The sequence below is a fragment of the Nicotiana sylvestris genome, chromosome 8 (genome assembly GCF_000393655.2).
Source record: "Nicotiana sylvestris chromosome 8, ASM39365v2, whole genome shotgun sequence".
NCBI classification, from domain to species: Eukaryota; Viridiplantae; Streptophyta; class Magnoliopsida; order Solanales; family Solanaceae; genus Nicotiana; species Nicotiana sylvestris.
This window is the reverse complement of record NC_091064.1, coordinates 22669451-22691784: the sequence shown is the minus strand read 5'-3', so window position 1 is coordinate 22691784 and position 22334 is coordinate 22669451. Positions and strand designations below refer to the sequence as shown.

General features: G+C 37.7%; 1 protein-coding gene across 2 annotated transcripts; it reads left to right on the top strand.

Moving 5' to 3' along the window:
* The first annotated feature begins 568 nt into the window (after nucleotides 1-568).
* Nucleotides 569-21706, top strand: LOC104241544 (protein LATE ELONGATED HYPOCOTYL). 2 transcript variants are annotated; one of them, XM_009796489.2, is made up of 8 exons: nucleotides 569-881; nucleotides 1027-1052; nucleotides 1297-1504; nucleotides 1790-1901; nucleotides 2406-2467; nucleotides 19254-19481; nucleotides 19560-21008; nucleotides 21091-21706. In XM_009796489.2, exons 3-8 carry the CDS (start codon nucleotides 1466-1468, stop codon nucleotides 21502-21504), a joined length of 2304 nt encoding a protein of 767 aa, XP_009794791.1. In that variant the 5' UTR covers nucleotides 569-881; nucleotides 1027-1052; nucleotides 1297-1465; the 3' UTR covers nucleotides 21505-21706. The 2 variants fall into 2 exon arrangements, with proteins under 2 accessions (XP_009794791.1, XP_070009152.1); XM_070153051.1 differs by having other exon boundaries at nucleotides 1027-1179.
* Nucleotides 21707-22334: the final 628 nt, after the last annotated feature.

Below are 22334 nucleotides of genomic sequence, written 5' to 3'. Positions count from 1 at the left end.
TGATGAAAACTGAATTGAGAAACGATACAGGAGCCTAATTTTTTTCGACTGCTGAGTTTGAATTTCTTTTTGAAGAGACAAAATATTTATTGTTACAGATAAAAATATAAATACCTCTCTTTTGGACTAAAGAAGACTCGCGACGCAAAATCAGTCGCCAAGTGGCATCCTCACAACCGCGTTCTCAAATGCCAATTCTGACCTTACGAACTTATGGGCAGTATCGAACACGCGCTCTTCTCGGAGACACGCGTTCTTCAGCAAAATGCCACGTCATCTAGCAGGTCCCACAATGATTAGGTGGAGGCACTTTTGCTGCCTTTTTTCATGACTCGGCGAGTTAACTCACTCACTTTGCCACGAGTTCTGTCTACCGAGTTTGTGGCTGAGATTACAATTTGTACCTTGATCTCGAAAAAGTGCAAGGTGGGACCCATGAGGGCTTCCGTACCAAAACTTCACCACTACAATTAGGACACGTGTAATCTATTTCTCTCTTATTCAGCCATTAGCACATTCTAGCCTCAAATATATATCCTCTATTTTTTCAATTTTCTAAAAAATAAATCCAGTAGCAAAAAGAGTAGTGGCTGAGAATTTTTCTTCTGATTTATGAAAAATCAAAAACTTCCTTTGGCTCAAACCTCTTTTCTTCTACAGTTTCTTCAACTTTTCTTCTTCCTACTCTCCACTCTGTTTTTTGCTCCTTTTTTGGGCTAATTCACCAGCTGATTTTACTCTGTATACTTGTTTTCTCGGATCCACCATTGTTACACATAAACTATGTGTTTTTCATCAACAAATGGTGGATGAGTTTTCACTTTATGCATGAGCGGAAAAACATCTAGACTCTTCTTTCAACAACATGGCTTTCTTCGAAGGTACTTCTTAAATCTCTAGGGTTTTCAGATTTGATTCGGCTTTAAAGTTAATTTTGTTGCTAAATTGCTTAGTTAATTTGGTAAGTAGCTGATTGAGTTCACTCTTTTTTCTTGTGTTTATTTGTTTTTGATTGATTTGTTAAAGGTTTAGGCAACATGCGGTTCGTTTTGGTGAGCAATTCTGGATAAGGAATTTTCGTCTATCCTGGTGGACTCTGATTTAATTTGAAGAATTATTTTAGAAAAATAAAAAATTAGTTAGCAGTTATTACTTGCATCTTTTAGAATCTGGAAGAAGGTTTGAGATATTTATGAATTTCGATTTAAATTTATGCTTATAATTGATATGGGGAAACACAGCAAGTGGATTATTATCCAATGTCTTTTTGTTACTGGTTCTACCTCTCTTTTGCAGTAGTGTTACAGTATCAGGTTCTTTTGTACTACACCACCACGGCTAAACTATATTTGCTAGTAACTACTGATGTTGTGGGGAGAATTGGAAGAAGAAGATTTGTTCTGTATCCCCTGTTTGTCCGTGAGGATTTGAAGCAGCGCTAGCTAACTGCGGTCCTCCTATTTTGATGGACCCTTATTCCTCTGGAGAGGAACTTGTTGTTAAGGTCCCTATATTTTGTATATTACTCTACTTTGGTTGATTAGAATGGGAGCCTTGGAGCAACGGTAAAGTTGTCTCTGTGTGACCTATAGGTTACGGGTTGGAACGGTGGAATCAGCCACTGACGCTTACGTCACGTTAGGCTACCTACAACACAACCCCTTGGGGTGCGGGCCTTCCCCGGATCCTACTTGAACGCAAGATGCTTCTTGCACTAGGGCTTCCCTTTTAATCTACTTTGGTTGATAGGCTATTTATACAAGTCTGATGGCTTTTCTTTTTATGGCAGACAAGGAAACCTTATACCATCACTAAGCAACGAGAGCGATGGACAGAGGAGGAACACAATAGGTTCCTAGAAGCCTTGAAACTCTATGGGCGTGCTTGGCAGCGCATAGAAGGTTAGATATATGTTACTCTTTCATTTTATTAGTTGAATCAAACTGTTAGGCTAAGTATTGATAAGGACTTAAGATATATACACTGACAATGTAATGAATTAACCTATGATAGCAGGTTACTTACAATCTTTGGCTGATTACCCATTAATCCTTATTAGGAGATTACCTGTAATTACTTAATAAGTACCTGATCGTTCAAATAACTTTTACACCATCCCGACATAGAATTTATACTCTTCTGATAGATACTATTGTGACAACCTACCTATGTAGGTAACTGATTAGTCCATGTATTTGTGAAAAAATGTATTTGTCTATGCTCCAAGTCAACTTAATCCAGTAACTCATATGGTGTTGTTCTTTTATCAACTTACAGCTGAATCCACTGACTATCTCGTTTCAGAAATTGGGGTCAACATTCTATCTGTTATGCATTTATGTATTTTCTTACCTTGAAGCCTTTTTGTGGTTGTTTAGTTATTTTATACTTTTGCTATTGTGCAGAACACATAGGAACAAAAACTGCCGTGCAGATCAGAAGTCATGCGCAAAAATTCTTTACAAAGGTCATTAGCTCCTTTTCACCTTATGCTTATTTTTCTTGATGGTTCCAGGATTTAATTTATTGTACCTAAAGCTTACTTATAGGCTTAGTTATCATTGTTTTCTGTCAGCTAGTACGTTTTCTTAATAAATAGATATCTTTCTCTGTGAGTCATGAGTCATATAAATAACACATGCTAATCGTGGCAATGATTTTCAAGTTTGATTGCCACCTATGATAGAAAAACTTCCACATGCTTGCCCCACAATTATTTTGGTCAGGCATAAGGGGAGTGTTTGAAAACATGATATAAAAAGGAATATGAATGAATATCTCCCGTATAAGCTTGAAGCTTTTAAGTATAGGTGAATTCTACTATTTCAGATGCTTTGGCCAATCCTCTTGGTTTGAATATTTCTATTCTACGTATGTACATCACATTGCCTAAACTACTTTTCGGATTAACTTGCTTTATATGATATTAGAAGTAAAATTCGGTCTGATATTCTGATCCTCTTTTCTTGGGTCTGTAATGTGCCTTGTCATGTAACAGTTATTTATATATGTATGTGCATGCAAATATTTTAAAAATTAGAAGAGTAGTCATGCTCTAAAGTACGTCAATGCTGAATTAACCATTCTTTTGCATTTTGTAAAGCAATTGTCTGTTTTAATTTTCCCTCTTTGGAACTATATTTGTGTTGATTAGATTAGTGTGATAGACAGATAGTGTATGAACTTTACCACTGGAAACTGTAAGAATAAATTCAATTCATGGAAAACTGAAAAAAGACAATCTATTCAAAAGAAGTTAATGAATTCTAAACCCCCCCCCCTCTTCCCTCCCTCCCTTAATGTGCTTGCTTCATGATTCCAATCATCTCTTAGGTAGACAAACTTCTCTTTAGGGAGTGACTTGGTTAGTATGTCAGTTAACTGTTTATAAATTGTGCAATGCTTGAGTTAAACTAAACCATTTTGAGAAACTTCTATGATGAAATGATATTTTATGATTATGTGCTTACTTCTGTCACTATCACTTGGTTTTCACTCATGACTATGGCAGATTTGTTCTCACCATGGATCACACTTCCTTCGTCGTGTTTATACCCAATATCTTTACGCAACCCTTGAACCAAATAACTCATGGAGTTTTTGATACAGCAGTATATTCTGCTTCAGAGAATGATTGAGCAACAACCTTTGCTTTTTTTGGGATAGCCAAAAAAATATTCCTCATCCAAGTGCAATAAAAATTTAAAAGTTCTTTTCATGTTCTTCTGACTTGCAGCCCAATCTTTGTCTGCATAAACAATCAAGTTCACATCATCGACACTTAAATAAATATTCCATAGTCGAGTACCTTTCAAGTATCCATGAATTTTTGTTTGGTTCTTGCATGAATTTGGACAGCAAATTTGCTGCAAATGTTAGGTAAGCTTTTGTAGTATTAGATATAACTTGTCTGTCAGTCTTTATGCTGACGTAACCACATTCTTTTCACATTATTCTTTTGTTCCCGTGAGATCTCAGCTGTGTTCCACTTCTCCTTCTTGAATTCATAAGGATATTGCTTCATATTTCTATTGGCGAAATCAATATCCTCTCTTTTCTTAGGGGCACTTCAATTACTTGGAAATATAATGCAGGAGTCATGTATCTGTCATCTCGTAAGTACTCCTTGTGTCACTTCTACATTCGTTCATGAGGCTTGAAATAATTTTGAAACCAATCATCTGCATAGACGCAGAGAATAACCACCAAAACCCATTGATCAAGACACAAAAATTGCATTCAGATCTACTTTACTGAAAGCTTTGGTAAGATAACGATTAATCTCATCATATCAAGCTCTAGTAGCTTCTTTTGACCCGTGATTGCCCTTTTCAACTTATAAATTCTATTTTCTTTTGTAGTAAAAAAATTCTATACTCTTCTCTTGTAAAAACCTTGTGGTTGGTCAACATAATTTTTTTTAAAAAAAATTCAGTATAATTAATTTCTTAAAAACATAGATCTTTTAGGAGATCTAAGATCAAGTTGAAAAGTCTACCATTTCTTTTGAGTAGCAAGAAATCAACAATCTTATAGCTTCTTGGTGCAATAGGTGTAAATGCCAAAGTACCTTGTTTTTCTGTGAATTCGCCTGCTACCAACCTTTTGCTTTATAATCTGCACAGAGCCATTTTAGAGCCTGTTTCAAAGTAGCTGATATCCCATGGAATTAGTCGAGGTGTACGCAAGCTGGCCCGGACACCACCGTTATAAAAAAAAAAAAGAACTTCCTATTGTTCTTGACAATGGCAGACGACATTACTACGTAGTAGTGTTAGGAAATGCGAAAAGTGCAAAAAAGCTCTAAGGTCCATTGGGGCTTTAAGCGCAAACCGCAAATAATGCGTGGGCTTTAATGAAGAAAGGCGCAAATGGGAAAAAAATCAAATATGTATGTGTAGTCCAAGACTAATAGATTTTCTTTTTGATAAGTAGTCCAAGACTAATAGTTAAAAGTTTGAATAACAAATATATGGAAAAAGAAATTGAGTCCAGCTCGTAGTGACCCTAAGACTGTGTTATGGCGAACTGGGAATGCCTTCCAAGTCTATAGTCTTATAAAAGTAGTAATGCCGCATTCCCTCTTCAGTTATCGTGAAATTTCTCAGGGCTCTTCTCTATGAAGAATGCCTCCTCGTTCTTCGTCCATTCCCGTTCGATGGAGAAAGAACTTCTTTCGGGTGTTCGGTCAGGCTTGCTTAGGCCGAGTAAGCAACTGAAGAAATTTCGTATACAGGTTTTCAGTATTAGAAAGGTCTGGGTGATTGCAGTATATTTTGGCCTGTAGTTAGCTCCGCTTAAGGTAGTGAAGTGAGCCATTAGCTCAGATTCCGCATCTAAATCATTAGCTCAGCTAAGGAATCAAGCACCCAATCCGATAAGAGCATCAAATACGAATCACGTCCGAGACGGGAGAAATAGCATAGTAGTAAAGAAAGCGCATAAACCCATTCCTTCGCAAATGGCGCCATAGCCAACGCTCTATCTAAAAACCATTCTTTCTTTCAGGCCGGTAGGGGGAACCTTCCGCATGAAAGCGAAAGGAAGCGACCGATCAAGAAATGCAAAGAGAAGGGGAATGGTTAGTGATGACGGCATAGGACACAGAAAGTTCCTTCTCTCTCTTTTGAATCCCAGGGATTGCCTCAGGGAAGAGGCCAGTCCCTGAAAAAGCCATCTCGATTGGTATCATTCAAATGCGAATATAGGCCTGATTGAAGCATAAAAGTGAAATAATAATAATGAGAGGCTTTTGTCCGTTGACGGTCATCTTACCTGTCTCCTACGCTACGCTCTCAACTGGATCAATCGCTTTGTCCTGATTTATTGAACAGGTGCCCTGTGGAACATGTTTTATGGAATTTCACTCTTTATGTAATATTTCTTTGTTGAGGTAGATAAATAGCCACATGTTTTGTTTTGGTCAATCATGTGTATCCCCTTGCATCGTCTTTAGTAAGTCTTCTTCTTTCACTACTTCTGCCACGTTTCCAGTTTAATTTTTATAAATTTTATCTCTTTGTTGGGTTTTCTTCAACTGGGTTGATATTTGAAGTTGAAGGCAATGATGATATTACTTCAACTTTTGCTTCTTTGGTTATATATGGCATGATTTGCAGTTTACATCCAATTCCAATTATCATCTTCTTGAAAAATGATGTCTTTGTTAAATATTGGATTTTTACTGTCAATATTAAGCAAGGAATACCTTTAGTTTCATAGAACTATAGTTAACATGAAGTAGGGCTGGGCATATATCGGGTATAACGATAGCCCAAATCGAAAAAAGCTTATTGAGGTATCGATATCGGGTTATTGGGTTAATGGTTTGATAACGGTTTAAAAAAATTTCACTGTTAGGTTATCGGTTCGGGCCTCGGTTTGCCTAATTTCTTAATGGGTTAACCGATAACCCAATAAGAATTAGTACTATTTTAGTTGTGTTTGGACAACTGTTGAATTACTGGTACTCTTGTTGCTCTTGCTACAATTAGACTCTGAAAAAAGACATTGATCTCTTGATTATGGTTTGGCAGGAAACCAAAAAATTGTTATTTATGTTCCTGTTAACTGTTATTTCCAGCGAAGTGGAGATGGAATGTTTGTGGAGTTGTAGTATCAATTTTTGAGATTGCACAGGTGTTGAATTTGTCAAAATAAAGCATGCTTCAAATATTAGTTGTGGCCATAACGCAGAAATGGGTAGTATATTATATGTGAATTCTTTTTTTTTTTTTTTGCTTAACTCTAGTGGATTGTCGTTTTTTTTTTACTGTAGATTGATTTATCTTATCGGGTAAACCGATAATGGTTAATAACCGATTAACCGATAACGGATATCTTATTGGTTCGGTTATCGATTTATCATATTTGTAAACCGATAACCGATATGCCAAACAGATAATATTCACAACCGAACCGAACCGACCGATGCCCACTCCTAACATGAAGGCATCTTTTTTTTCTCATCAAATTTGCTCCTTTTTTTATAAGCATAAAATAATGTTGTCAATAATTCTAAGATGACGTATTGATATTGAGAAGAAACAGACCTTGAGCCAAATTTAACCCCAAAAGCTAGCTCCATAGGTGACAATTACCCAAGATCATATAAGGAGATAACAACCCCTTTTCTCCATCAATGTGGGACACTTAACACCCTCACGCCTAGAATTAGACATTTGGAGCATGAACAATATAATATGTGGGCCCATCATTGGGTAAGCCAAGAACAAAAATGGATTTGGCTTTGATACCACGAGAAGAAATGGACCTTGGGCAGCTTAATCCAAAAAGCTGACTTAAGAGGTGAGGATTACTCCAAAACCATAATAAGAAGACAACAATGCATTTCCTTCATGAATGTGGGGCACTTAACATGGAGTTTCATGAGGCTAACCAACTGCTACAGTAAGCTATGTAGTGATTATTTTTCTTATACGGCCAACCTAAAATTGTTTGCTAAATTTTATATGGTGATTATTTTTCTTAATGCGGCAAACTAAACGACCCTTATAAGCTACTTATACATCTAACAATTCTAATTACTTGCATAACTATTTGATATTATTCCCCAAGTGGGTGCATGGATATCATTTTTACTTAGCTTGCAACATATATAATTGCGTTCGAGATTAGCAAGGGACTAAAGAATTTGAAAGAAGGCTCAAGGCGTCCTTCATAGCCATCATATCAAAAAGGAAGGAGCAACAAACATCAAAGACTACATGTCTAAAAATATAGTGGGAAGCATATATAGATAATATCTAAGGTGTTTTCTAGTAGAATAAAGAAGGTATTGGACGATTAAGTGTCTAATTCTCAAAATTCATTTGTCGAATGAAGACAATTTTAGACGAGGCTTTGGTGGCAAACAGAATGGTCCTTGAACGGGGGGAGTTCATGAACTTTATAATGTTGAAGATGTGATTTAGGGATAGGTGATGGAAGTGGATCAAATTTTCTGTATATAAATGGTCAAAGGTCAAATTTTCGACCCTAGTGAATGGCAGCCCATGTGGCTTCTTTGGCAGCTCGAAAGGTTTGTGACAAGACGATCCATTATCTCTCATGATATTCATCGAATAATGGAAGCACTGAGTAGAATGATAGGTTGTGATAGGTGGTTATCTGAGGGGTTTCTCTGCAGCGGAGGTAATTGATAGTGAAGGTTCCACACCTCTTTTTCACAGATGACACTTTAGCTTTCTGTAAGCGGACATTAACCAACTAAATTAACGGTGATTCGAGGAAATGCCATGCCTCGAGATCAATTTTAGGAAGTGCGAGATTATTTTGATGGGTGAAACGGACAATATTGAGTATATAGTACAGGTGCTTCCAACAAGGTCCAAACAACATGAAGGCCGCTGGTTGGTAGAGTTCAGAAAAGTCTAACATGATTGCAAAAGAGGTATCAACCGAAGGAGGGAGAGAAGTACTAATAACTAAGAGTAGTCAGTTGAGCATCCCTACTTCATGTCATTGCTTCACGCATTCACAAATAAATCAGAAAGGCTCCAAAAGAATTTCTTTCGGGATTCAAAAAATTGGGGTTTGGAAGTTCGACTTCACCCGTTAGGACGTTAGGTTTCCAAACAAATGGGGGATCTTGGGGTGAAAGATCTCTAGATTTTCAATAAGGTTGTATTAGGGGAATGGTTATAGAGATTCAAAATTAAGAAGCACGTTTTATGTGCGGAAGCAATAAAGTATGTCGTATGTGATGTAGAGTGGAGATGTTGGGACTCATACTCCCGATCAATTATAATATCTCGAGTCCGAAGAAGAAGACAGTCTGACAAACCTAGAGGTTTCAAGAGGGGGAATTCATTGGGACATAAGAGTTAAGAGGAACCTTTTAGACTGGGAAGTGTCTGAATTCTAAGGCTTGGTATAGTGTTGAAAAAAAGCAATCCCCGAATAGTTTGATGCATGAAGTGATTGCAACATGCAAATAAGAACTACAATCCGCTTTACAAGTATTTTTCGCTCCTTTAACTGATATTACATAACCAAAAACTATACTCCCTCCGTCCCAATTTATGTGTCATACTTACTCTGTCCCAGAATGAATGTTATACTTCCTTGTTTAGAAACAATTTAACTTTAAACTTCACATTTTACCTTAATGAAATGATTAATAGTCATACGAATTTCTATAGTTTGTTTTAGACCACAAGTTTCAAAAGTATTTATTTATTTCTTAAACTATGTACCCAGTCAAACACCGCCTTAAACTATATACCCAGTCAAACACCGCCACATAAATTGAAATGGAACGAGTAAGAATATTAGTGAAGAATTGCTACGTCTTTACGTTTTCAGATAGATCCTTTGATCCCTTAAAACTTGAAACACTAATTGAAGGTGAGACAAACACTCCTCCTGATGTCTGCGTACATCAGAACATCATTAAAGTAGAGAACCACGAATGTTCCAGTGAAGACATGGTTCATCAAATCAAAGAAGGTGCTGAGCAATAGACAGGGCAAATGGCTTAATCAGCACTCATGAAGCCCATTGCTTTTCTTACGTGCATTAGTCTTCCCATCTTATAAACCCAAAATGCCGAGAGGTGTGGGTTCAAGAGAGAGAAACTCTTCCTTTTTGCTAGACTTATCTTCCCTTTTGAAAATAAAGAAAAAGAAAGTCATGAATACCTTGTTATGAAGGATATTTTATGTTGAAGTTCACAATGAAACAATCTTCTTGATTTTGAGAAGGGAAATGGAGGAAAGATGAAACGACTTTGACTCTTGGTCGGATTATCTGATTCGCCTAGTCCGGTGAAAGTAATAGCTGATACCGTTGTTAGGACTTGGAAAGTGGCATCATGGTCTAAAGTTGAAAGTTTAAATGTTTTGTTGCCTTTTTTATTCCTTTTTACAGTAAAGGTAGATCGAGTTTAATCAATGGATAAATTGATCTTTTGTGTTGCTTGATGTCTAGTCTTTCAGATCCGGTCATATGGATTTAAGGAGGAAGAAAGGAGATTTTTTGAAGTTTGGTTATTATCTATTCTATGGTGTATGAGTCTTTTTTTGTCAGAATAGGGAATCTGTGGAGTATAATTGGATACCTGTCTTAATCTAATAAATATATCAAGGATAAAATTACTTGTAATGATTCAACGAAATTCCAAACTCAGGAGATAAGAAATGAACAACTTTTTTATCAGGGTTTAAGCTTATTCAAGATCCAAGATAGGTAAGTACTCGAATGGGACTGAGGAGATTTGAAGAGGGTATCTGAAGGCGAGAGGGAACAAAGACTAACATAGCAGGAACACAGTGTGAGGGAGAACAAATATGTGAAAATGAACATGAATCTGGATTCTCGAATTGATGATCGGGAAAAATATTGGTTAATTCGAAGTTCAAAACTAGGAGACCGGGGAACTGAGGCTGAAGCATGTCGAGCTAAAAAATTTGATGGGTCATCACTATAGCCCATTAACTAATCAAAGCCAAAATGGTTATACAAACCAAAGGGATTCTGGAGCCCCCAATCAGCAACCTATCTTGGATTATTATAAGGGAAATGCAGCATAATAACATAGATAAAATGAACTGAAAAAGAAGATAGTCATAGGGAAAGCTATGCCGAGAAAAACTTAGAATGTTCTAGTATTCTTCAAGAACTTGCTGATAGTTTGTAAAACTAGCTAGATAATGTGCTAGATATTTTTATTTCTTGCTAAATTGTAGTTTGATGGAAAAGGAGGAAAGGAAGAACTCTTTGAATCTAACTTATAAGTTAAACATAATGTCATGAGTCATTGCTAGTGTAAGTGGCAGTTACACCTAAAATTATTATTTGGTAGTCCTTTTCTACGTTACATCTCAAAATTGACTTAGAGCCCATTTAGATGGGCTTGTTTTAAGTGACTTTTAAGCCAAAATAGCTTTTAAGCCATAACTTAGGATTTCTAGCTTTTTGCTTTTGGCTTGTTTTTGTCATTTTAGCTTGAAAACAAGTGCTTAAAAACACTTTTTTAGTTTATCCAAACACTACAAAATGGCTTAAAAGCGATTTTGGCTTAAAAGCACTTAAAACAAACCAATCCAAACGGGCTCTTAAAGGGATAAAAACAGACAAACTTGTTGGGCACTAAAACTAAACTAATCGAGTCTAAGATTTTTGACTTGTTAAGAGAAAAGATAAAATCGATGAAAAGAAGAGTATATTAAATAGTCATGGTGAGAAAATGGACGTTGGAATTAACTTATCCGGAAAGGTAGTTTAAGTGGTGAGGACAATCTTAGACCAAATAAGGAGTACAACTCATACATTTACTTAATGTGAGATTTAGCACACCCCTCACACACATGGTGTTGGACATCTAAAATAGAGTAGCATAACTTGCGTGGACCAACATTAGTAGCCCATCATCAGGGATAAGTCTAGGTGATACCTATCACGACCCAAAACCAGAGGGATATGGCTTGCACCTGAAACATAACATTGGTCGAGCTAACCCATATCCTATATTTCCATCGCACATCATCATCATAATAAAGGTTTTAAGTTTCTAAATCAAGACTACATGGTAAGTAACACGACACTTATAGTCCAAACATATATGTACTACTGCAACAAAGGTATCATGGAGCTTCTAAGAGATAACAACACACGGTCAGCACAGGGGTCGCAGCCTAGCAACACAAAAGAATCACATAGAAAATCCGCATAAGTGTCGAGCTCACGAAAATGAAAAGGTAGAGAGTGACATCTCCTAGCCCGTAACACCATCATGAGTGGAACGTGTATGTGTGGAAAACATACGTCTAGGGAGTGAGTACAGAAAGTACTCAGTCTTATCGACCTCCCTTCAAAAAGTGAGACAAGGCTTAAAGAAAAGTTGCATCACATTATAAACTATAACTTCATATATCCATCACTTAGAGCAAAACTATATTTAGGTAAAGAACATTTAACATTCCATATTTAACCACGAGCTTTCAACTCATATTCTTGTAGAAAACTCATTTGAGACATAGCAAATCCTCAGTCTTTATAGCAAATCCTAATTTGCTCACTATAGCCATACTTTCTTATAATCCACCCACGAGGGCCATATTTTCTTGAGCTATGGATTTTGATACTTCACCCACGAGGGCCAGTACTCAATTCAATATCACAACTTGGATCATAAGGCCTTAACATGTATCACATCATTATCTTGAACATAAGCACTTCATTATGACTTTTATATCAAGTATGCCATTTGGCCAAAATCGTATGCGGCCCCCTAAACTTGTTTGAATTTTCCTCTTAGACACCTTATCTAAGCTATGTTCCAATTGAACACTTCAACCAATTTAGATTTGTACCATTTAAACATTTTTCCCTGACATGGCAAGATGAGTGTAATACACCTACAATAGGTGCGTGCGATATATTAATTTAGCCTTTTTTATATATCTTCTCCTTCATTCTATCCCGCCATCACCATCCACCATCATCCCCCACTACCACTACCGCTGTCGCCACTACCTTCATTGGAAAAAGCACCGATTACACTTTAACCCAACCCAATTCTCTTGATCTCTCCTAGTAAAAAAAACAAAGTAGCTCATTGGAAAAGGAAAATCAGATCTGGGTTTCAAAAAATTTCGGCGAAACTCCTTTTTTTTCCGGTAGGTTGACACAAATCTAAAGAGAATTTATAGTTGGATCTCAAAGTAAAGAAGGGCTGAGAGTCAATTTTCAAATGGAGTCTACCACAGTGTTGTGAAAGGCGAAAAGCTCGAAAAAGCGTTCCATATGTATTGGGGCTTTAAGCGCAAAGTGTAATTTAAGTGTGTGTTTTAGTAAAAAAAGGTGGAATGAAGGAAAAAAATAAAAATAGATATGTAATTTAAGGAAAAAGTAACAAGTTCATTCATAATGTTTTCCTTAATAACTAATACACTTATTTGCCAATTATATTTGTTGTTTAGTACCGTTCGATTCAAGATAGAATTCATGGGCAATGAGTGTTCATGCCTTATTGCCTTGCATACACTAAAGCGCAGCTTAAGCGAGGGGAAGCACCCTCTGTGAGCTTTTTTGAGCTTCAGGGCTTAAGCGCGCCTTAAATGAGCCTTTGACAAAATTGGTCTACCAAAACTTTATTATCCCCATTTCCGAGCGGAGCCACCCACTGAATTACAGCAACCCATCGATTTTCGGCCACCTCCTAACAAACACCACCACACCATGTTAATTATTGATCTTATTCACTATCTGTATGATTCAGTATGAATGATAACAAAATAAGAACAAAAGAAGAGAAAAAACTTGCTGGTGGGTATGGGGATTGGAGGGGACGGCGGACAGGTGCAATTGCTCTAAGGGTGAGAAGAAGAAACGGGGGAGGGGTTAGGTGGGTGTGGGGTGTAGAAAATATTTTTTTTTTAAAAAACTCATTATTCATTTTCTATGATTATTTTGGACCCAAATGCCACATGTCCTTACTAATTGGTACAAATTTGAGTAGGTCTAAGTGTTCAATTGGAACATAGCTTCGATAAGGTGTCTAAGGAAAATCCAAACAAGTTTAGGGGGCCACATATGGTTTTAGCCTACGCCACTTTTTGCCTTACTTTGCATAACACAATCAATATTGATTTGTTGACCAATCCTACATTCGTATCATTCTCATTGTAAGCATTCATATTTTTTTATTCATAAAACCGAGTGCGTAAGTTTAAAGGTGCTCAAAACATATTTATAGGCATCTTCACAACATAAATGAATACAAACACTACTTCATATGGTGAGACTTGCAGATGCTTGTCCCTACATGCACAATTCCACGTTTAAATCATGCATTTGGGAAGACAACGCCTTTAGAAAGGTTAGGCCTCCACTTACCTTGATCCTTAGCTAGCAAAATATTTTTACGAACTCAATAAGGTGCTCAACCCGATCAATCTGAATCATCATAGCTTAACCAAGTCATTCATAGCGTATGAAGTCATTTCAACCCCTAATATATGTCTTAAGTTGATTTTCAGCTCAAACCTCCAAAGAAGGACAAATATCCACCATATTCAATCTGCTTATACTCTATTATAGCTAATATATCAAGTTAAAGTGAAGGGATTACATCTTTGTAGTCAAATTTCTAAGTTGGTGTTCTTGGTGGTTGGCTTGGAGTTTGAAGATCTAACCAAAAATTATGATTTTTTGTGTTAAGATTAGCTTTAAAATGTTGGGAATAGTATAAAATGGCTAAAGAGATCTTACCCTAGGGTGGGAGATAATCCCCGGGTGAAAACCCTAGTTGGAATCGTGTGGGGAGCTTGGGAAAATGAAGGAAATGGAGAATTCGCAATTTGGGGGATTTAAATATGTGAGTAAGGTTCTAGGCTTCTGCGATTGCAAAACCTAGGGCTTTATGTTCTCAAAGCTTTTACTGAATATGCTACCTGAAGCAAAATATTTTTTAGCAATCACAAGACCCCCTTTGTGCTCACAATGCCTTCTAGAGACCACTCTCTTCTTCCTCACTCCCTTTTGCGATTGCACATACTTCCTTGCGATCACAGAGTTTGGTTAAATGGCCATAACTTCTTATAGGAAAGTTCAAATGACAAACGGTTGAACATTAGAAACTAGAATTTCACAGGTTACAAATTTCTTTCAAAAACCATGTCCAAATTCTTCCTACATTGAGAGTTGTACTCGTTTGAAGTGAGGCCTTGTTTACCAACTCTTCTTCTTCTCAAAGTCCTCGTTTGACTCCCAAACAACTTTATTTCAATCCCAACCTCCTCAAACACACACTTAAGCATTCCACGCATCAAAACAAGTATTTTCTTCACCTCCCTAACACTGATTTGAGCAGTGTCGGACATTGGATCAAATTATGACTTAAGCGAGATAAAATTCTGGGCATTCCTGGCACTGTCTAGTGCAGTTGGTCACGGCAGGCTTCTCTCGTGGGTTGAAGCACTACTCCAGGCACCCTTCAAGTTGGTCATAATTGGCACCAACCTGGGTCCAAGGCACACCATGGGCTCTCTATGTTTGGTCCCAAGCCACAGTCACAAGTCGTGGTTTCCGCGTTGATCAACCTACTTCAATATCAGGTTGAACTGTGTAATCACCTCATTTACGTTGAATATCATTCGTGTATATGATTTTAGGTATCCCAAGTTTTCCAACAAGTCTTACAAGATGGAAAAAGATTGAGTTCCAAGTCAGAAGCTGCAAACGATTGAGGAAACAAAGTTGTCTAGATATTGTAATCTGTCTTGTCCAATCAGAAGCCGCAACATTAGAATAGTTTTTTAGCAGGGTCATTAATACACTTGACCTATGATCCATAATTGCACAGAAGTCATCCAGGGAATTGTTTTCTAAATTACAGCAGCAATTAAAGGAGAAGAAGACGAGAAAGATTTTCCAAAAGATTGAATTTTCTATCGTCATTTTCTTTAAAATAAGAACTATTTGAAAAAGGAAACTAAGATAAAAGCTGAAGAAAATAACAGACATTAGCCTGCTAGAGCAGGAAACAGAGTGACCTCAACACCAAGATGATGGCAAGATTAAGGAACAAGGAAACAACAAGAAGTTGAAAAGAAGGGTCAATAACTGAAGCATAAAAAAGAAAAAAAGAGAGAAGGTGGTGAAGAGAGGAACGTAATCCAAGAAGGTGTTCATTAGGTTTAACTGATGTTTTGAGAGTCTTAAGGATGACTGGTTAAGTGATAGCTAGCAAGAGAGGTCGTTGAAGTTGATGGCACGTGATAGAGTTTCCATCACCAACAAAGTGGTTGAGTTGGCTCGTGCGGTGCACACGTGCTTGTTCAGACAATTGGACGGTTGCTATTTGAGTCACCGGCATTTGGGTTTCTGTTCGTTGGGAGGTGAGACTCGAAATTTTGCTGGTAGTTACTAATTAAAGCATCGCATTCTGCTTCTTCACAAATCTCTGATCTGTATCCAATGTCTTTTGAATGAAAAGGAAGTTCAATGATGGACAAAACACCCTGTCCCTGATACCATTTTAAAAGAGAAGAAAAAGAATAAGAGGTTTTAAGTGAGTGACTTGTTTCATTGTTTCCCTCAAGCTATTGAGGATTAAATAGTGTCTCTATTTTATCCCTAAAAATTTCCTAATGATGTATTTACAGAGTTTATTGGAAACAGTCTCTCTACCTGCACTAGATAGGGGTAAGGTCTGCGTACACACTACCCTCCCCGGACAGCACATGTGGGAATACACTGGGTTTGTTGTTGTTGTATTTACAGGGTTTAGAAAATTGGCCTCCTTATTTACATTATAGAGCTTTTTCCCAATTTTACATTCTTAACAGAATCATGAAAGTACATAGCTTTGGAGCTAAGTAGTTAAACCTTGTAGTTAAAAGAAAAGTCATAAGGGAACTATTAGAATTTCCTCTTTCCTTCGGGATGATATAGTGAGTTTTATTTAAGGAATGAAGAGAAAACCTTGTAGGATTAAAGGAAACATTCGTATAGGAATTCATATCTACAAATCAAATTCCAATCATTTACATATTGTGAATACCACACGTACACTAAATTCAACAACGAAGAAGACAACCATCTTTACTAGGACATGACTCTCCTGTCCTTCAAACACTTGATGATCCCTACCGTCCATATGATCTCTTTTTCCGCTGCTTGTGCTCCTAAGTTTCAAATGTCCCAGCAATGTCTTAACAATATTAGGCATTATATAATTCACCCCAATAAACTTCAAATTTGAATCTCACTGTTTTGTAGGTAATAGGAGGCGATCCACATATTCCCTTATCCTTTTGCACATAAAGAATCACTTGTCCGGAGTCTTTTTTGCTTCATTAAGATTGGAACTTCTGTTATTGATTAAGGAAATAGAGCAGGTTGATCATAGCTAGTTCACATTGTCCATCTAGAAAGTAAGAGAGATAATATTAGCAGAAAGAAAGGGAAAACTTACCGCGAGAAATGAATTGAAAGGTAAGCAGTTTATGCCAAAACAAAATTTGCACTAGTAGATCCTGCATTTCTGATGGATTTCAGAGCAGCAAACAACTAGTGGTTTTTAGTTTGCAGGCCTAATAACATAGGCTGGCCCTCTCTTTCCCACAATGGTTTGCCTTGTCATCAAGTATCGGAAGGCTAAATGAGAAGTAAAGAAGTCAATTATCTTTATATGCTTCAGTTCCACTAATAAAATAAAGTTTATGTTGGCAGAGGAGGAAAATTTTAAAAGAGGAAAGTGAAATTGGGGGTTGTGGAGGCTGTGTCTAAGATTAATGGAAGGAATAAACTATTTGAAACCTTTAAGAGAAGTAGTATTGTTAGCCAATTGGACAAGTTAGTTACATATTATTTTAGAGGGGAAAGTTAATGGGGCTGGTTTGGTTGTGCAATCTGCTCAGCCAAACCGGCCCCATTTTTTTCTTTTGGATTGGGGTGGGGGGTTGAATAACTTAGACCTCTGCTTACCCTTTAGTTTAGCGACACTAAACATACAGTCAAGAGATGTCTGAGACCTCAGCTCTCCAAAGTGGAACTGAAAAATATCTGATTGTCTTATTATTTAACCAAATAGCTCCTCCCATCTCTTCTTGGTGTCTACATCCTTGTGGCTCAGAAAGTACCTTAGTTCACTGATAATTTCGAAGTTAGAGCTCAATTTTAGAAGCTACAATTGGATCTTCATCGTCATGTCTTCATGTCTTTAATTTCAGACATAAAGACTATCTCCCAACTTGAAACTTCAGCTTTAAGGTTTCAAATGTAATATGTCATGTCTTCATCAGTAATTGGAGCTCATTTCTCTAGGGAAAGCAAAATTCTTTGATGGCATTGAGTTCCCAACTTGAAACTTCAGCTTTAAGGTTTCAAATGTAATGTGTCATGCCTTCATCAGTAATTGGAGCTCATTTCTCTAGGGAAAGCAAAACTCTTTGATGGCATTGAGTTCCCAATTGGAATTTTCGCTGGTCAGTAGATATACTCTTATCTGGGTGAGAGTGACAGGTTGGAAAATGGAATAGGGGAGTGACAAGTAGTTGGGGGAGGAGTGGATAAGGGCCTGGGAACGGAATAGGTGAAGGCGGAATGAGGAGTGACCAGCTGGGGGATTGGGGAAGGGGAGAAGGGACAGCTCGTATGCGGTTTCTAATAGGTTGATATTATTGTCTCATCTTGAAGCCTGGTTCTTCTTTCCTTGCTTCCTCTTTTTACCCTTTGGTCTCTTAGGAGAATATCAGAACCATTGAGTTAAATAGGATATAATTGGCATTTGTTCCTAATATCACCGCTAATAACATTTTTAATATTGGAAGTTAGTGACTGGTGAGGTTCCTATAATGACAGTTAGAGGGGGAGGTGTTAAGTATTTTTCAAATTAGAGGGGAGGTCTATTTAGTTGCACTAAACTACAGGAAATCGAAATAGTTGGTCATTTCTTTTTTTCTTTTTCTGGTTTCTATTTGATTCATTTGAAGCATATAATCTGAATAGGAGAATCATCAAAGTAAATAGAGTTGCAAGGACAATTAGATGAAAATGATTTTTGGATGCAAACTCTCTTAAAAGGGTGATTTAGAAGTTGCATTTCATAGACATGATTGAAAGCTTCAAATGAAGGCAATAACAGAGAATCAGCTGTATGAGGCATCCAAGTTTTATGAATGCATAGTATGCAGATGGTAAGACCCTTGGTGAGACGTCATTTGGACATCTGATAACAGGTTTACCATCAAGAGTCAATTGAAGGACCATAAAACATTTTCACATAGAACTATAAAACTTATGAGATAGTGTTGATACTGATACACAAAGAGAACTATTGACCCATATTTCTGAAATATATTCGTGATGCTGTGCTGCTTCAGTTTAGGTTTCATTGTGATGGAACAACATATATGTCAGAAGGTAGAATCTGTGCCTCAATTAAAAAAAAATCATCGTTTCTCCTGCACAATTTTAAATATTATTAAGCTACTTCGCATGGCAGTTTCAGCACCTTGTGTACCACCCTATTGTCTTACCATAGAGAGACCCAGATCCTAGCACTCATTGTACCTTTACAGCTATACCACGTTACGAGGATTTACATTTTCCAACGGTTTGTAGTTTAGATAGTTATTGGATAGATTCTTCTGATGATTCAGCTATGCAATTCCAATGATGTAATAGTCCTGATTGCTCCTCTTTTCATGTTGAACTTCTCCTATTACCATTCTGTCAAGGAACTAGACTGTAGGCTGATATTTTGGTTTCATAATCTGCTCCAGTTAGAAAAGGAGGCTGTTATAAAGGGAGTCCCAATAAGTCAAGCACTCGACATTGAAATTCCTCCACCACGACCTAAAAGGAAACCAAGTAATCCTTATCCTCGTAAGACCAGCGTAGCAGTTCCCTCATCACAGGTGGGAATAAAGGATGGAAAATTATCAACACCTTTTTCTTCCATCTGTGAGGATAGGAACTTATTTGACCTGGAGAAAGAACCGATTGCTGAGGTATGGGTTTCTCTTCATCTTGCATAGCTTTTTCTCTGTTTTCTTTGATGGCATAGTTGTATTCTTGTTCTTTATCAGAAACCTGGTAGAAACGAGAAGCTGGGCAGTGTACAAGAAGACCAGAACAAGAAAAATTGCTCCCAAGGGTTCACTCTTTTCAAGGAAGGTGCTTCTGCCCCCTCTCTGTCCCTAGGGAAGTCTTTGCAGACACTTGCAGAACCTGCAGGATCATGCACTTTAAATGAGTCTGTGCCTGTCACTCAAGGAGTGATTAACCATGATGTAACAGCTAAATCTTTTCTTACTGTTGAATCCAAAGAGCATCAAAAGTTGGATATACTCGACGCTAAACAGTCCTTTCAAAGTAACAGCTCTTGTAACACCTTCAACGGGGGGAAATCTTGTCAATCGAATGAGAAGTTGGTACAAGATGAGAAAAAAGATCAACCGAGTCAGCCAGATCATTTTGGGGAATTCTCAAGAAATGATATGCAAGTGCCACACAACTATCCAAGACATGTCCCAGTGCATATTCTTGATGGGGCCTTAGGGGTGAATGGTGCTCAAACAACCCCAGATATGTTTTATCCTGAATCCGTAAGTCACCAGATAGGTGGAGTCCAGGGACTCTCAAATTTGTATGCCAACCCTACTTCATCTGCCACATCTGAGCACCATAGTAATGCTGCAATGTCTTCCATTCATCAGTCATTTCCTTGTTTCCACCCTAACTTCACCCCTATTCGTGATCCAGATGATTACCGATCGTTTCTTCAACTCTCCTCCACTTTCTCCAGCCTTATATTTTCTGCGTTATTGCAAAACCCAGCCGCACATGCTGCAGCAAGTTTTGCAGCTAGCTTTTGGCCTTATGCAAATGTGGAAGCTCCAGTAGATTGTCCAACAGGTAACACTTCAAGCCAGATTAATTCAGCTCCTAGTATGGCAGCAATTGCTGCTGCCACTGTAGCAGCTGCAACTGCATGGTGGGCAGCCCATGGGCTCCTACCATTGTGTTCGCCATTTCATAGCAGTTCTACCTGTGTTCCTACATCTGCAACATCAATGCAAGTGGATCCTTGTCAACCTAGTGTAGAGAAGAATGAAGGAAGAGAGGGATCTCATAATTCTCCCCATGCTCAACAAGCCGTCCCGGATTGCTCTGAAGCTTTGCAAGAACAACATTCTGCTTCTGAGTTGCCAACTTCGCCATCGTCAGAATCGGAGGAGAGTGAAGGTAGGAAGCTAAAAACTGGGTTAACCGCTGATAATACTGAGCAAGGAGCTGCAGTCACTGAAATTCATGAGCCAAACACAGGAAAGGGAAGAAAACAGGTAGACCGTTCTTCCTGTGGTTCCAATACACCTTCAAGTAGTGATTTGGAGACAGATGCTTTGGAGAAGGATCAGAAAGGTAAAGAAGAGCCTCAAGAACCTAATGTTAACCTTCTAGCTGGAGATGCTGGGAATCGGCGTGGTAGGAATTGCATCAGTCCAAATGATTCTTGGAAAGAAGTCTCCGAAGGGGTAATGGGAGCTTATGTTTTTTTATAAGTCCTTTGCTGTCATTTCTAGCTTTAATGATTGTTGATTCTCACCTTTTCCACAGGGACGGATAGCATTCCAGGCTCTTTTCACCAGAGAGAAGTTGCCTCAAAGCTTTTCTCCTTCAAATGATCCGAAAAATAAGGGAAAAATCAATCTTGAAAAGATTAAGCAAATGCCAGATGAGAAAGGTCTAAGTGGATCGCAGTTAGACCTTAATGATCAGGCATCCGATATCTGTTCCAGTCATCAAGCAGTGGAAGATAATGTGTTAGTAATTGGCAACAAAGAAGATGCTGAAAAATGCCTACCAATGATGGAACTTGGACAAGTAAGGTTGAAAGCTCATCGTACTGGATTTAAACCTTACAAGAGGTGCTCATTGGAGGCCAAAGATGGCAGGGTGGCAAGTTCAAGCTGTCAGGACGAGGAAAAAAGCGCCAAGAGACTTCGCTTGGAAGGAGAAGCTTCTATTTGATGCGTCAATGTGCAATTTTACGAGGGAACCTCTCTTGTTGCATGGAGTGCGCTATCTGTCATGTCATTATATTTTTCCAGTTATGTTACCTAGTTCTAATGTGTGTACCATATACTTTATGTGCTATTTTAATTAAGATTTATGCAAAGTAACCTTAAAGAACGAACAATGATAGCAAAATGAATGGACCTTGATTGGACCAGTTTCTCTGCAGAAGAATTAACGTGTGATCCCTCACGTTAACATATTCCATGGGTTGTTCTGCGCTCTTTTGTATTTTTTGGGTTTTGGGGATAATTGGCTTTTCCCATTGTTCTTCTCGTCTTCTCTTTTAAACCAATAATTCCTTTTTTCTATTGTAGAAATCATGTAGTTCTTAATTAATCTTTTTCTAAAAATAATATTCTTCTTTAACAGCAAACCATATGGTTATTAGAGTATTTATCACAATCCAAGGAAAAAATTTTCAAGTGTTTTGTAAAGATTTTGCATGCTTCTGATGATTTATAATGGACCAAATATTTGTAGGTCACTTTTTCCCCCCTTTCCCGTACCCTTTCTTTGGAAACACAATTTCGTAAAAATAGCACGGTATAGCTAGTTTTCGGATTGGTCATTCAAAAATAGTCAGCGTTTACGAAGTCGATGAAAAATAGCCACTATTTTGCTACAACAGAGACTGGTCCAGCATAATATACTGGAGTTCGGTGCACCTGTGTATGAACTCTAGTATATTATGTTGGACCGGTATACTTTGCTGACTCCAGTATAATATACTGGAGACTGGAGCACCGGTGCTCCAAACTCTAATATATTATACGGGACAATTA

Excerpts from the sequence above, each read along its gene's own strand:
- LOC104241544 (XM_009796489.2), top strand. The coding sequence starts at position 1,466 with ATGGACCCTTATTCCTCTGGAGAGGAACTTGTTGTTAAG. Across the intron at positions 1,505-1,789 it reads GAGAGGAACTTGTTGTTAAG|ACAAGGAAACCTTATACCAT; the intron begins GTCCCTATATTT and ends TTTTTATGGCAG. Across the intron at positions 19,482-19,559 it reads AGAAAGAACCGATTGCTGAG|AAACCTGGTAGAAACGAGAA; the intron begins GTATGGGTTTCT and ends GTTCTTTATCAG.